This window comes from Nothoprocta perdicaria, unplaced genomic scaffold (genome assembly GCF_003342845.1).
Source record: "Nothoprocta perdicaria isolate Ctin4 unplaced genomic scaffold, notPer1 scaffold_9, whole genome shotgun sequence".
Taxonomy (NCBI): domain Eukaryota; kingdom Metazoa; phylum Chordata; class Aves; order Tinamiformes; family Tinamidae; genus Nothoprocta; species Nothoprocta perdicaria.
In genome coordinates this window covers 9,428,447-9,443,263 of record NW_020456198.1, presented here as the reverse complement: position 1 = coordinate 9,443,263, position 14,817 = coordinate 9,428,447, and the positions used below count along the sequence as shown (strand labels likewise).

General features: G+C 34.5%; 1 protein-coding gene across 1 annotated transcript in view; it reads left to right on the top strand.

Annotated features, from left to right (window-relative positions):
* Positions 1-14,817, top strand: part of NR2C2 (nuclear receptor subfamily 2 group C member 2) — a 28,138-nt gene that overhangs the window by 6,120 nt on the left and 7,201 nt on the right. The window contains 7 exon segments of the mRNA XM_026052514.1: positions 5,432-5,542; positions 7,591-7,791; positions 9,483-9,585; positions 10,090-10,269; positions 12,001-12,148; positions 13,232-13,325; positions 13,747-13,880. Coding sequence (XP_025908299.1) covers positions 5,432-5,542; positions 7,591-7,791; positions 9,483-9,585; positions 10,090-10,269; positions 12,001-12,148; positions 13,232-13,325; positions 13,747-13,880 — 971 coding nt within the window.

The window sequence follows — 14,817 nt, the reverse complement described above, 5'->3', positions numbered from 1 at the left end:
GCTAAATGAGGTAAATAAAACACTCTGGGTAAGTTAGTTTCAGTAAATCAGTGTGTTTTTTGGATGTGGAGCTGTGAGGAAATCTTGTATTTAAAAGAAGTAACAAACATGAAGTGTCTAGCGAAACTTAGTTTCAAACTACCTATGTTACACAAACACGCGCACACATACACAAGCATATGTATGAGAAAATAATATAATTGTGACTAAAATACAGAATTCCTTTCCTGAGAAAAATCCACCAAAGGTGCAATCATATAATTAATATATATATATAATGATAAAGGGGAAAAAAAAAAAAGAAAGAGAAGGCAAGTTTAATTATACCGACCTTAAAAATGCACTTAATTGSCATCTGCTTGTTTTTAGGTTACTGTTTGGGTTACATTTGTATAATTCCAGAGATTTGTGCAAATCTTTTGTGAGATTTACTACAAATAATACTGAATTAATTATTCTTATGTTTTTGTAACTTGAGTCTATAAAATTACAGTCAGATAATTGTTGGTTTCAGAGTTCAGGTGAATGATGTCCTCTGCTGTCTGTTTCAAGCCAGGCAATTTTCCATGCCATAGCACGACGGTTGTTTTCAACTTCAGCTCTTATTGTCCAATAGATACCAGAAGAACTTGTTCTCCTAATATACATGCTTATAACTACAGTTTGCAAAGTTTTAAAATTATTAAAGTTAAAATTATTAAATCCTTAAAGTTACTAAATGACACTTGTATCCTTGTGGACTTTTCAGAGAATCACAGTAGTTAGGCAGAAACAACTTTTAATCTAAGCTAAATGGGTTTTTTGTTTATGTGGGTCTGAAAACTACCCTGGCAGAAAGATGTCAGGGTTTTTTTGGTTTGTTTTAAAGTTCCTCTTTAATATTGATAGCCCTTTTTTTTTTTTAATCAGAATAAAAGTTAATGTTCCCTTAATTACCATAATTGATGCAGATTTAATTCCATAATCACTATACAATCACAGTCTTCTGCAAAGACATGTAAGAGAGGTTGTAATCATTCTTAAAGTGACATTTTCAATAGGTAATGCATACAAAAAAAAGGACATTTTGAGAAGAATGGTATCTATTTGAACTAGCTTCTGTATTGTTTACCTTTGAAAATTACTACAGTTACAGTAATTTCAAAATCTCATTAAGAAGTCCTGTGTTATATTTAATATAACATGTACTCTTGTAAACATTGCTCCATGAGAATATTAATATTAGAATATCAGAAACTTCTAGGTTTTAAAATGCTAATTCTGGTACATTAAATATATATTTTATGGTAGTGTATTTGGTGTTAAATAAAGTTAAGAGTGAAGGCCTTCCTAAGTGTGCAGCATGTAGTGTTTGAGAAGGTTCCATTATGAAGAGAGTATCTAGACCTAAAAAATATAACATTTCTCTTAGTTAAAGGGATATTTTACATTTCTCACTCGTGTCTGTTATTTTTATGGGAGCTAGGTAGTTTTCTACGTGATTTCTACTGAAGTCTCAAGGGCTGCATTTCATTTTTACAATACAGCTATTGTGAACTATACAGGTGGCAAGTCTGCAAGTATTTGTTGCATAAGATTTTGGAGAGGAAATGCACTGCATTCAAGTTCGCTATCTTAAAACTTTTCAGGGATTATTTTCCCCACAACTTAAGATAACATAATTACAAAATAAATCCATCTTTTCTAAGTATGCCAAAATATCTGTTGTGTAAGAATTATGTGATTTCATCCATTTGTCAGCAGGTTCATCCACATATTTTGGAGGAATTTTAAGGAATCACACATACATCATGAACATAATGTATTTGTTCTTAAATGTAGTAAGACTGATCTCACTACCTCATATGTGATAGACCGAAACCAGAGAGGCCCATGCAAGCATGTTCCACAGAGAACATGATGGTTTCTCTCACCCATTTTACTGATAGGAAAATGATTCAAGAACTGTGCAAACTCTTTTCTCAGATTTCATTTTACTGCTTTACAGCTCCCAGAGAAAGAGCAGGCTGAAGGACATAAAGAGGGAGAGCAGGGAAAAGGGCAAGCTTTGTAACATAGATATCTCTTCCTCAGATCGAATCATATTATTAGACARACTCCTTCAGCAACTGGCAAAACAGCAGGAATATGTGGATTCTGCTTGCTTGGTTACAGGGAATGATAGTGCACTTGACCTTCACAGAAGCAGGGTCACAGAGAGGGCATTTTAAAACAATTCTGTCTGTTTTCTGTGATTGGAATCATCAGTAATGGAGGCTGGCTGCAATTATCTGTGATCTGACTGAAAGTGACGCCCACATTCCTCTCGGACTGTTTTGGCCTCGAGGCCAAAAAAAGGAAAAATGTAAATAAGGCTGCAGGAAGGATTTGATATTTTAACTGTTAGAGTCCGTACAGTGCATAGCTAGAGAGCTCTGGGAAACAAACAACACGAAGGGTGTTGAAGTAGATTATTTTCCCCCTCTCTCTTAAAATATAAATATTCACTATGTTTTGTGTAGGTAAGTTGGAGGGGAGGAGAGAGAGAGGAAGCTTTCTTTTGCATTACATCTGTTATTTTCTGAGTAACTCCAAGTCATTGTATTAGTGGTTACTTTTAAATCCTTGTTCATTAAACCTGTGTAAAATGTAGTATGCACTCTTTTTTCTACGATTTAAGCCTATTTTGTTTTGTTTTTAGCCTCTTCACTTTTGTAAGAAAGAAGTAAATTGAGTAATTAAACTATATCTGACTTTTTTTTGTTAATAATTTTTAGAATTGTATGATTCACTTTGGAAGACTAGGTTTTTGGCTATAGTATGTACAGCTTTCATAATAGTCACTCTAAATATGTGATATGGTTTTCATGGTGTGATGTTTTTTCTGTACAACAAATTAGAATAGTCACTGTTGTGAGTAATCCTGTAGATAAAAAGCATGGTCTAGCTTTTTGTTTGGTTTAAAGCTAAACCATGTTGTATTGCCTCAATTGAGTACTTACAAACCATTTGAGTTCAGAATACTTTGATTCACTATATTCGGGATTATGAATAGCTTATATTTTCCTGTAGCATAAATTTAACTTAATTGATTTCAGACTGATAAATCTCTGGTAGAACTTTAAAAAAATCTGGTCCGTGTTGTATATTCTCAGATTGCTGTTTACTTCAATAGTCAAAATGGGTTCATGCAGCCTTCCCTTTCTTTGCATGACACATCAGTTTTTAAAATATATTTTTAAAATGTTATTTTTTAAAAAACAATTTTAAAATCTAAAAATGTTAAAGATTGTTGTGTGCAAGTTTAAACAATAACTAAATTGACACTTGCCTGTTTTCCAACTATGCGAGTTTTGATAAATTAGTCATTCTATGACTGTTCGGAGGAAGAACTCTTAATAAAAACAACCTGTAAGATTCATGGTTTGGGCCATGTATCTCTGCATCTGTTAAAAACTGTATTGTTGATCTCAAGTGTATAAATTGTTTGGGTTTTTTTCCTTGAGGCTAATCAAGACATGGCGTTAAAAGACAGGTTCCAAACCCTTAGAATCACTATCTTGAGGATTTCTGGGAATACATTCTTATGTAGAATGCAATTTTTTTAATCAAGCAAGCACTATGTACAGTTCCGTATATTGTGTGGGATGGTGTAAGTGTGTATTCAGGGCTTGTTTAGGAAAACTCAAAGTTTGTATATTTTAACTAGTGTCATGGATTATTTGCAATTCTGAACTCATCAAAATGTAGACTCAATACAAGCAAGTAAATAGTATTCAATTAGTATTAGGCAGACTTGCATAAGAATCTGGGCTGGAGCTTTTTAGGACAGAATTCTGGCCTATTAGTGCCTTAGAATGCTTAAGGTTGGAGGGGACCTCAGAGGTCATCTAGTCCAGCTCATATGTTGGGCAGGACTATGTATGAACATAGATATTTAAACAAGATGTATGAACAGCCTTGCTGTTCTTAAGTATATGGTTATATCTTAAACTGCCTATAGAAGAAAATAATAGTACCATTTTTTGTTCGTTCTTTCCATAGACTGGGTTATTACAGTATTTGCTACCATTTTAATGGTACCATTTATCATTTACCTCTGCTAACTACCATTACAATGGAGTGTCTGTAAAAGCATGCATTTTTTATTTTTGAAGCATTTTAAGAGTTTGCCTTGCTTGTTATTCAGATATGTATTATATGTAAAATTTGCCTGTCTTCTAAATTGTGTTTTTCCATCTTATTATATAAAAATTGATAATAAAAATATGACTGAAAAATGTATCTGTGTTGCAATGGTGGCAGTTGACAGTAATGTCTATGGAGTTGCAGTGATCTAACATATAAACATATATTTACTGATTAGAATTGTATTACCTATCCTTTGTCAGAATCTGTCAAAGAAGGAGTATAGTGTTTTCTGACAGGAGAAGCATTGATGAACGTAAGCAGTGTATGATTTTAGAACACACTACTCAAGATAGGATATAACAGTGAAGTAACAATGATATTCCATTGTAGTGCCAAATTGTAGTCTCTGTTATACTACCGGAATACTCCCTGGCAATTAAATGGACTGAACACATACACATGAGTATGTACTGAATTACTGAATATATTGGTGATCTATTGGAGTAGAGGTTCCAGAATAAAAAATCCACAGCACTGCCATGTAAAAAAATAAAGCTACAAGCTACCTTTTTTTTTCTTTTTTTTTGTTTAAATGTGGAATGCGGGAACATTGAACAACTGAAATTCTGATTTTATTCTGCTATCTAAAACACATATATCCTGATAACCAGCCATCTTACCAATCACCTTTTACTTGGAAATTCCAAGTTAAATTACTTAGAATTGTTTTAACTATTGGAAAATTAATTTGCCATTTTCCAAGTTAGCTGTAAAAACACCATACCTCAGGAAGACCTTATAGATCAATGAGGTATTACATAGAAAAATTGAATGCTAGTGTGGTCAGATAGGAAGAACGTGGATGGAGATGTCCAAAAGATGTATTTTTATTTTTCATACCTTTCATCCTGTAAGTGGTTCTGATGTTGAGGACATTATGTAGGTCTTAGCTCGAATTTAGTTTATATTTCTCTATCTGAAATTGGAAAAGTTGTTCAAGAAAGACTTGTTTTCAGTTATATGTTGAACATATAACCGAAAATTGAAAAGTTTATTTTTGCATTTCAGTGAAGTAGGACAAGTAATAGTTATTTGATGGGTTTTTCGTGTTTTTGTTGTTGTCATTGTTCTTGTCTATCAGATCAGTTCTTTTCCTGAAAAGCCAATATTCTGATAATTAATTGAAAGCACATCCCAGTTGTTTGAATCACTGAAATCTTTTCAATAACTTCAATTTCTATAAGGCTGTCTGATGCTTCCATGTATTTGAAAGTATGCTCAGATTGGGACAGCAAATCAAAATTATTTGGGTTATTTACAGGTGCAGACTGTTCAGACTTCATTATCCGAATCTCCAGTGATGACCAACCCTTCCCAGCGTATCCAGATTATTTCCACAGACTCCTCTGTAGCTTCTCCACAACGCATTCAGGTAAAAATTCACTATTACACCTTTATTCTGTCTTTTCTTTTCACTTACATACAAAGCATGCTAAAGTTGATGGAATATTTCCTTAAATTTTATGAGAGCAGATCATTTCTTAATGTAAACTAAAACTCCATTTTTTCCTACGATAGTATTTGCTGATGACTCTCTGGCAGTAGAACAATCATTGACTATGGAGTTGGGGAAAACACTCCCAAAATTAAACTTGCCCTAGCTCTCCCATAGCAAATGGAGAGACACAGTCAACCATCTCAGTTCTAGGATGGTCTCTAAAGGCATTGCTCTCCATATTTAGGAGGAACCAGTGGGACACTAGCCTGCTTAAGTTAATATTAGCCTTTGAGAATGCTTCCCAGTGGGTCATTATTGCTTATAAATAACATGTAGATACCACCAAAATATGAGACTTTGTAAATGTTTGCAGTGCAAAGTGATATCAGAATTTTCTAAAAATGAATGTTACCATGGTATCACATAACCTGCATACCACTATTTTGCTCTCCTTGACCTTGTTCTCCACCGTCTGCTCTACTTCTACCAGGAACTATGCTAGAGTTCTTGTACTCGAGGGTATTTGAAATAATCCTTGCAGTGCAGTTTCTACCACAGGATGAAGTCTCCCTGGGATATGTCTTGATCAGGTTGGATTTTTCCTAGTGTCATTGAGATGAGAGAGAGCCCTACCTCCATGAACAATCCTGGAAACGCTTTCTCAGTATTTTTGATGCTACCATTAAACTTACAGGAATCATGCTACATTTTTTTCTGTAATGTTATTTTAAAAGATTCAAATTACAGCATGCATCATTAGGTTTTTTTACAAGGCTAATCATCATCACCTTACTCATACAAAAAGAAAGCTAGATACCAATGTTCTACATTTGATATATGAAACAATTGAAATAAGTCTGTATGATTAATCTTTATAGACAGGATCAATCACATATTCTTTAGGTATCAGCAACATTTAATTATTTTATGTACAAATGGTAGAATCTGACAGCTGCATTATTTCACTTGCTGATTCTCTAGATTCTGTTGAATGTAAGGTCTGGGCTTTCATTTATGTCTCAGTTGTCTGGTAGCATAATTACTATTTTGCCTAGTAGAGTAACTGTATCAATACATACCTGCTATTTCATGGCAAGGTATATATTCGCACAAAGTGTGTGACTGAAGCGTACCCAATATTTCGGGATTCATAAGGTAGGTATTTCTGTTGTAGCTTTTGCTCAGGTGTGCAAAATAATCTACCTCCTTACATCATGGATGTTTTTGAAAAAACAGCAATCTACACTGAAGGAGAATATTAGGATGAGAAATTAATACTCCACTTACTTAAAACAAATGCAGACAATATCATAGTGCTGTCGGTCATAATCCAAGATTAGATTTCACAAGGAATTATCCTATTAGCTAAGATCTTCCATATGAAACATGATGTTGGCCAAGGAAGACACTGGGGAAAGCTTTGGGGAGCTTAACGACTCTGCATGGAAGTAAGAGAGGAAGATTGTGTTTTAATGTTTGACCTTTTTTGGAGTTACATGACTGTAGAAGCAAACTGGATTAGCATTCATTCACTTAGGTTCTGAAACATCTATGCAGATGCAAGACTTAAGAAGAATGCCTGGAAGCTGTGTTCTTTCCAAAATCTAGAAGTAGGCAGAAATTAATCTTTATAAGAAGTCTGGCTTTATCCCCATCTTTGAGTACCAGTTACTTCCACAAGTTTCAGGAAGTTTGTAATCACAGCAGCTTGAATTTTTCCTTTTTCTTGAGGAGCTAATGTAATCTACAAACATCATTTTATCTATAATTCTTGCACCTCTTGAAGCTACTGTAGAAATAGTATGATTGTAGTTTTGCATATTGCTTTTGCATATAATAACTTTGCACAGGTCTACTAACTGTACAAGTAGCAAAATAATAAATAACAAGAGTCATTATCAGACAGTAGCATATGATTCCAAGGAAGAGTCAGATTTTATAAAGTTACCTTCTGTGACAAAAATCTTAAATATGTTTTACAGATTGTGACAGATCAGCAAACAGGGCAAAAAATACAAATAGTGACAGCAGTGGATTCATCTGTATCTCCAAAACAACAGTTTATATTAGCCAGTCCAGATGGAACTGGTGCAGGAAAGGTGATACTGGCAGCACCCGAGACATCTAATGCGAAGCAGCTTATCTTTACCACGACAGACAATATTGTGCCAGGCAGAATTCAGGTAAATGTAGCAATTAAGATTAAACTGTATTTATTTTTTCTGTTTTTGATTTTTAGATGATTTAAGCATGTAATTATTTTAGGCTTTAAAAGTTACAATAGTTTGCTAAAAGTCTAATGACTTGGATTAGGCTATATGTATGAAAGATATGTAAACCATACAAATCATAGGCTTCATTAATTCAGTCATAAATCCTCCTTTCTTGTGCCTCATGCATTTCTTTGCATTATTCACCTCTTATTATGTGTTATCATTAAAATCCTAAGTGTACAAAGGAATAAATGCACACTTATACTGGTTTCTCTGAGAAGTGTGAGGTTTTCAGATGGTCCATTAGAGACTGGCAGATATGTGGAGATAAAACTCGTTGGGCAAGCTTATATTTCAAACACAATATTGAGACATGCCTGTAGAAGCTTCTTGGAGAAGGAGCTACATTTCTTTAAGGATCTTGAGCATAATCCAGAACAATAGGAACATTGTAAAATTAATTTTATAAGACAGTAGTTCATCTCTAGTGAAATTTGACATCTCTTCTGAATATTCATATCTTTTTTTAAAAGATGCCTAACCCCCATTGTTACCCTTATCGTGGAGAATGTTTTATAGGCAGATGTGTAGTGTCTATAGAAATATTTGGAAAATGATACTGATATCCTTTTAAAAATTATTTTGAATATTTTATTTTTCAGTGCTAAGTGGTCTAACTATTATTAAAAGAGATCTCTTCTGATTTGTATTTTTATTTGTCTGCAAGTGGAATGTTTTTGAATGTTTTGGAATGATAACGACTTCAAAAGAAAAATAAATAAATAAATCATGGGGATCTAAGACCTTAAGAAGTAGAACTGCTTCTATAATGGATCTCTGCTTGAGGCAATTGTCTCCAAACCTTCTGCCCCAGTTAGCAATGTATTGATGGCAACAGCATCTGAAATACAATCCTCTGTGGCAAAATACAGTAGCTACTTGACAGTAATTGCAAGAAGGGAAGGATTTATGACAGCATAAGAAAGGAAAGCTAGTTGTACTGAAGAAAGTTGGGAGTTGGGAATTTTCGTTTTCCGTGACTGCTTTAAGACTATATCACTGAAATGACCAGCAAAAATTTTTCAAAATGTGCATGGCATTTTAACCATATATGTATTTGTGTGTGTGTGTGTGTGTGTATGTATAAATATATATACATATAGCAATCTCTTTTCAGCTTTCATTTTCTGTACTGTTCTGTTGCTCTTGTAAGCTTGTGAATTTGGAATTGTTAAGCATGGTGGGCCAAAATTCTGCAGAATATTTCTTTTAGATATGATCTTCTTAGTGCTTTATGTTAATGGCACTAATATTTTTCTCTCTTAGATGGAAACAACTTGCCAGATGTATCATTAGAAAGCATTTACCCTGGATCCTAACAACAGTGGCTTACTATCAATATGTTCATTTCTTCATCCTCTATTGGTTCTAAATGGTGAAGAGTGAAAAACAGAACAGTAAAAACCTAAACAATAAAACACTTTCGTTAGCTTGCATTTTATACTACTGAATTTATTTTCGCTTCTTATGTTCTTATCCTCAAATTGAACCACTTCCCAGTTAAACCAATCTTGCTCTGTAGGAGTGTTTGTGTGTGTATGTATATATGCACCAGAATATATTATCTAATTCTCTCTTTTTGTTTTTAAATTTTATTTTAGATAGTGACGGACACTGCTTCGGTGGAACGTTTGCTGGGAAAAGCTGATGTTCAGCGGCCACAAGTAGTAGAATATTGTGTCGTCTGTGGAGATAAAGCATCAGGTAAGGAACTTAATGCAAGAAACTTGATTGAAATGGTGGATATCAATTTGAATTGATGAAGTGAAGAGGTTAATGGATGTTAGTGATGTATAAGTGAAAAATTACTTAAACTCTGAACCTTTATGCTCTTGGAATGTAACAGGTATAACCATTGTACAGTTTATATCCTATGATCTGTAACAGCAGATAGAATTGCATCTTTGTTTGGACAGAATTGGAACTACCACTTTATAGATACTTGATTGCAAAATAGACTTATTCTTACTCCTCTTTTCTTTCACCTTCCTTCCCCTCTCACAACTCCTGTCCAAACCCCTGACAACATGTAAACGAGAAACATCCTGTAAGACTTTAAAACTGAAAGTCTGTTCCAAATGATGAAATGAATTCCAAAGAAATTTAGAGGAAGACTTTAACCGTATGTTTTACTTGCTTAAGATAASTATTTTGATGTTAAAATGTGTTTGTTATGTGATAACATAATATATATATGTTTCCATATAGGTCGTCACTATGGTGCTGTAAGCTGTGAGGGATGCAAAGGTTTCTTTAAAAGGAGTGTAAGGAAGAATTTGACCTACAGTTGTCGTAGCAACCAGGACTGTATCATCAATAAACACCATCGGAATCGCTGCCAATTTTGTAGGCTTAAGAAATGTCTAGAAATGGGCATGAAAATGGAATGTGAGTGTTCATACCTGATGTGAGACGATGTCTACCAAGTAATAACTATGTAAAATATCACTGCTTTTTAATGTCCTTTAGATTCTTTCCATTTTGGCGTATGTTTCTTGCAGATTAAGAGAAACAGAACTTTGGTAGCCACAGAATCTAACTTACCTTTCTTTCATCACCCTTTCATGCCTGAGGTGCAGTATTGATTTGTTTTCAACTTTGTATAAGACTACAGAGAGTCTAGTAGAGTACTTGGGGAGCCTAAGTTAGAGCTTTACTTAAAATACATGTTACAAATACAGGATATGTTTGCAATACAACATATTTTAGCAAAGATGGACATAAATATGAGTTTAGTTTTCTGTGTTTAGAATCTGCTTTCCTTCTGACTTTCATTCCTTTTTCTTCTGTAGTGATAGAAAGTGTTTGACCTCCTTTTTTTCTAATTTCTATATTAATTTGATTAGTTATGAGCAGAGTTTTATTATAAGAGGCATTGTATAAACCATTATATGTTAAACAGTGTACTTCTATCTTTGTATGCAGTGCTTCCTACAGTTCCAGTGCTAGGATCCAAACACATTTTCCAATGTATTTTGGTTCTGATTTATAGCACTCTGCTTTTCTAATACAGGACCTCATGAAACCTATTAGCTGGTTGTTTCACGATAAATTTAAGGTGAATCTAAGATGAAGCAATAAATGTTTTTCTGCTCCAATACAGGGAAGATATATAGCACTGTTCTGAAGGAGGCAGAAATATAAGCTATAACTGTAGAGTTTTTTGTTACATTTTCCCTTTAACCTCCAGACTTGTAGTGATACGATTGTTGTGCTTCCACGTATTATGTTGAGCATAAAGGATGATATTTGTGCAGGAGAAACTGCTCCATTTCTGGAGGTTCAGCTAGTTTTAGTTGAAGATTAGTATGATACATGCTAGCTGACTTTACTGGCCATTGGATCAGGTTTCTAATTAATACTTCTGTATACAGCAGGCCAAGAAAATGATTATACCTTACTATTGATCCCCTAAGTTCTGTTGCTTTGATTTGAAAGTATTAGCAAAATCAAAACAAGAAGTGAAACCTTGCTGGTTATGAGGATAGAGACGTGTACACCTTTATCTTACTATTAAATTCAGGAGTCCTGTATGGTAGGATCTGTTTTTTGTTTCTTAGATAATAATAGATCAGGTCTCCATACTGCTGCTATCCACTATATGATTAACTGCTGTAATGAACAGCACAGTAATAGTGTCTGCAGTTATATAATGTCATATATTTGCAAACATTGTGGAATTAATATTTCTACAACACTTAAAAAACTACTTGTTTCGTGCTCTTATTTTTATTACCCCCATTTTCAGGAGAAAAAAATGAGTAAGTTAAATAGTGTGCCAAAACACACAGGAGTTCCATGCAGTTTAGTGGCTTAGATTCCAGATTATATCATAATCTAATATTGGAAAGATACACCTTTCACTCTATTTGACATTACAGTTACACTATTTCTTACTATTTTTATTTAAAAATTTACCATACCTATTTGGCATTTTGAATACTAAGCTTATTTTCTTCAAGTTTTCAAGTGGAGATGATTTCCACTTTTGCAATGAACTAACTCATCACCATTGTTGCATAAGATGAAATCCTGCTATGAGAATTTTACCCTTTTAATGAATTTTTAATTTTGCTATATTGTTTCCTTTCAAATCCATATATTTCTCTTCTTACATAGCGGTTCAGAGTGAAAGAAAACCTTTTGATGTGCAACGTGAAAAACCAACAAACTGTGCAGCTTCCACTGAAAAAATCTATATCAGAAAAGACCTGCGGAGTCCTCTAATAGCAACTCCAACATTTGTCGCAGATAAGGATGGGGCACGGTGAGTACCTCAGTATAAAACTAGCCTTTTTCGGGGGTACTTCTGCATATTGATTTGCAGGTACAACTGTTTTCCTTATCTCTGTACTTTAAAACATTGGCCAGACAAGGCGAAATTTCTGTTTTGCAACCTAGTATGTTCTGCTGTTTGTCAAAATTTTTTGTCTGACTAAAGCTAGGTGGTTCCCATTTCAGAGCTGATTCATGTCCAGCAGGTCAAAGCATAGGCATGGCAAATATGTGATAGGCAAATACAGATCTACCTTGTGATGCATTCAAAGTTGGGCTGGAGATTTCTAGAATTGGTTCTCACTCGTTTCATTTGTGAGTGAAATTATTTAAAAAAATACTACTGTGCACTTGCTTCATTGATAATTACTTGTGGTACAGCTTCCTTGCAGGCCTTTAAAAGATGCGACATTCATTAAGCATGACTGCATTACGTATGTAGGATTCAAGTTTGCATAATGCATGATAATTTGCAGACTATGGTAGCTGACAATCTCATTGTCAGTCCCCTAAACTGTAAGTTTCCTAACCACGTTACAAAAAAGTAACAAATAATATTTAGCAACTGCAAAGACGTGCCGCACTCTCTCAAAAGACAGCCATAAAGGAGTGAAGATTTTAAGCAGACTTCGATTACACAGCTCTTATGCCTCTTTTTTAATGTAAAACTTCACTGATAGTACTACTTTATTCAGCATTGTCATGTTTAATTTAGAATACATAGTTATGGCTTCCTCCAAAGTCTGATGTTACAATTCTAGAGCTCTACAGTGACTCATGAGACCATAAGAATGCAAAACTTTCTTTGAGACGGAAGAAACCAGGGTCAAAAATAAATGATAGGGATATCTATTTGGGAAGTTGTTGCTGCTTTTGTGCAGCAAAGGAAGACATGCTGGATGACAGAATTTCTTGTCTGTTTCAGAAACTACCTTAGATTAAATCCTGAAGGATAGATTCTGAACTTCTTTAAATTGTAAACTTAACAATTGATAATAACTTTTATTCTGACATAGGTTATTACACATGATTTTGGTAATTGTAAAATATTATTAACTGTTACTCTTTTGAATAGGTCAGCAGGCCTTCTTGATCCAGGAATGCTTGTGAATATTCAGCAGCCTTTGATCAGGGATGATGGTACAGTCCTTCTAGCTGCTGACTCCAAGGTAGTATTTTTTTCAGTTTAGTTCTAAACATATTTTTTAAATTTTTGTTGTTATTTTTAAGTTATTTTAGCTATGTACATAGATAAAAGCCATTCTTGATCTTGAGAAGATACAGTTGGGGTAATTCTGAAGATCTAGATCTATAGGAATGCCAATAATAATCTGATAAACAGGGACATTTATTTTCATATGTATGTTTACGCATAGGTTTAGCCATAGCTAGTTCTCCACACAAAATGTCATCAAGGCAAGGATTGATGGTTTCAGTAGAGTTTAGAGTCATCCTCAGGCAGGTGTAATCCATTGATGTCTTGTAGATACCCAAGAGGAAGGGAAAATTACATCAGGGAAGAAGATTAATGACAGGGAACATGTATTTCACCTATAATTTTGATCCACTAATCCAGTTCTTCCTTTTTAGGCTGAGACAAGCCAGGGTGCTTTAGGAACACTAGCAAATGTTGTAACATCTCTTGCTAATCTCAATGAGTCATTAAATAATGGAGATACTTCTGAAATTCAACAAGAAGAACAATCTGCAAGTGAGATTACACGGTATGCATTTATATTTGCAGGTTATTGCAGGAGGCTGTACTTTAACTGATACTCATTCATTGAAGCAACTGATCCTTGTGCTACCAACACAGCAGAGATTGCCCTTTGCTTTAACACACAACATCCGTTACTTAGAAATATAAATTTGATAGTTCTCCTCACCCTGCACTACTCTTCTTGTGAAGAGCTGTGTTTCATGTTAGGCTTGTGTTCTGAAGCTTTTTTAGAAGATGATACAACTGGAAAGATAGTGAAACATGAAAAACCCTTGTTTTCAAAACAGTATTGTCCTTCGCAAGTAAACAACTTTATCAAATGCTGTAATACTGTCTGTTGGTATGAAATAGGAGCACAAGGTTCTTCTCTACATCTAAGCTCTGTTTATCATAAGAAAGTTTACATTGCTTTATTTGCCAACTGCAAATGCCCAGGAATCCAGGGACCATTTTCACTTACGTAACTCTAAGGAGGTTTGTAAGGTTCTATCTGTAATGTGCAACCAGGAATTTCTGGTCATATCCCAGCTTGAGGGGAAGGCAATTTGGGCAGGTTGTGTTGAAGGATATTATACTACCCTCTGCTCTTCACACAAACTGGATGTTAAGTATGAAATTCTGAGTTGAGGAGGGGGGGCACAGTGGATGATAACTGTGAAAGATGCCTTTACTAACATAAATTAATGCAATTAACACAAGATGACAATGCAAAGTTCTTCCTGTGCAGAGGAAATCCTTTACTAGCTCTATATGGGACAGTAGAAATTGGCTAGATAGTGTTGAAAATTCTATTCCTGTGTCTTAGACATGATCAATTCCTGTACATTAACTTTTGAGTGGAATTGTCTCAGGATTTAATTTGACACCTCCCTCTCGTTCTCCCTCTCGTTCTCCCTCTCGTTCTCCCTCTCGTTCTCCCTCTCGTTCTCCCTCTCGTTCTC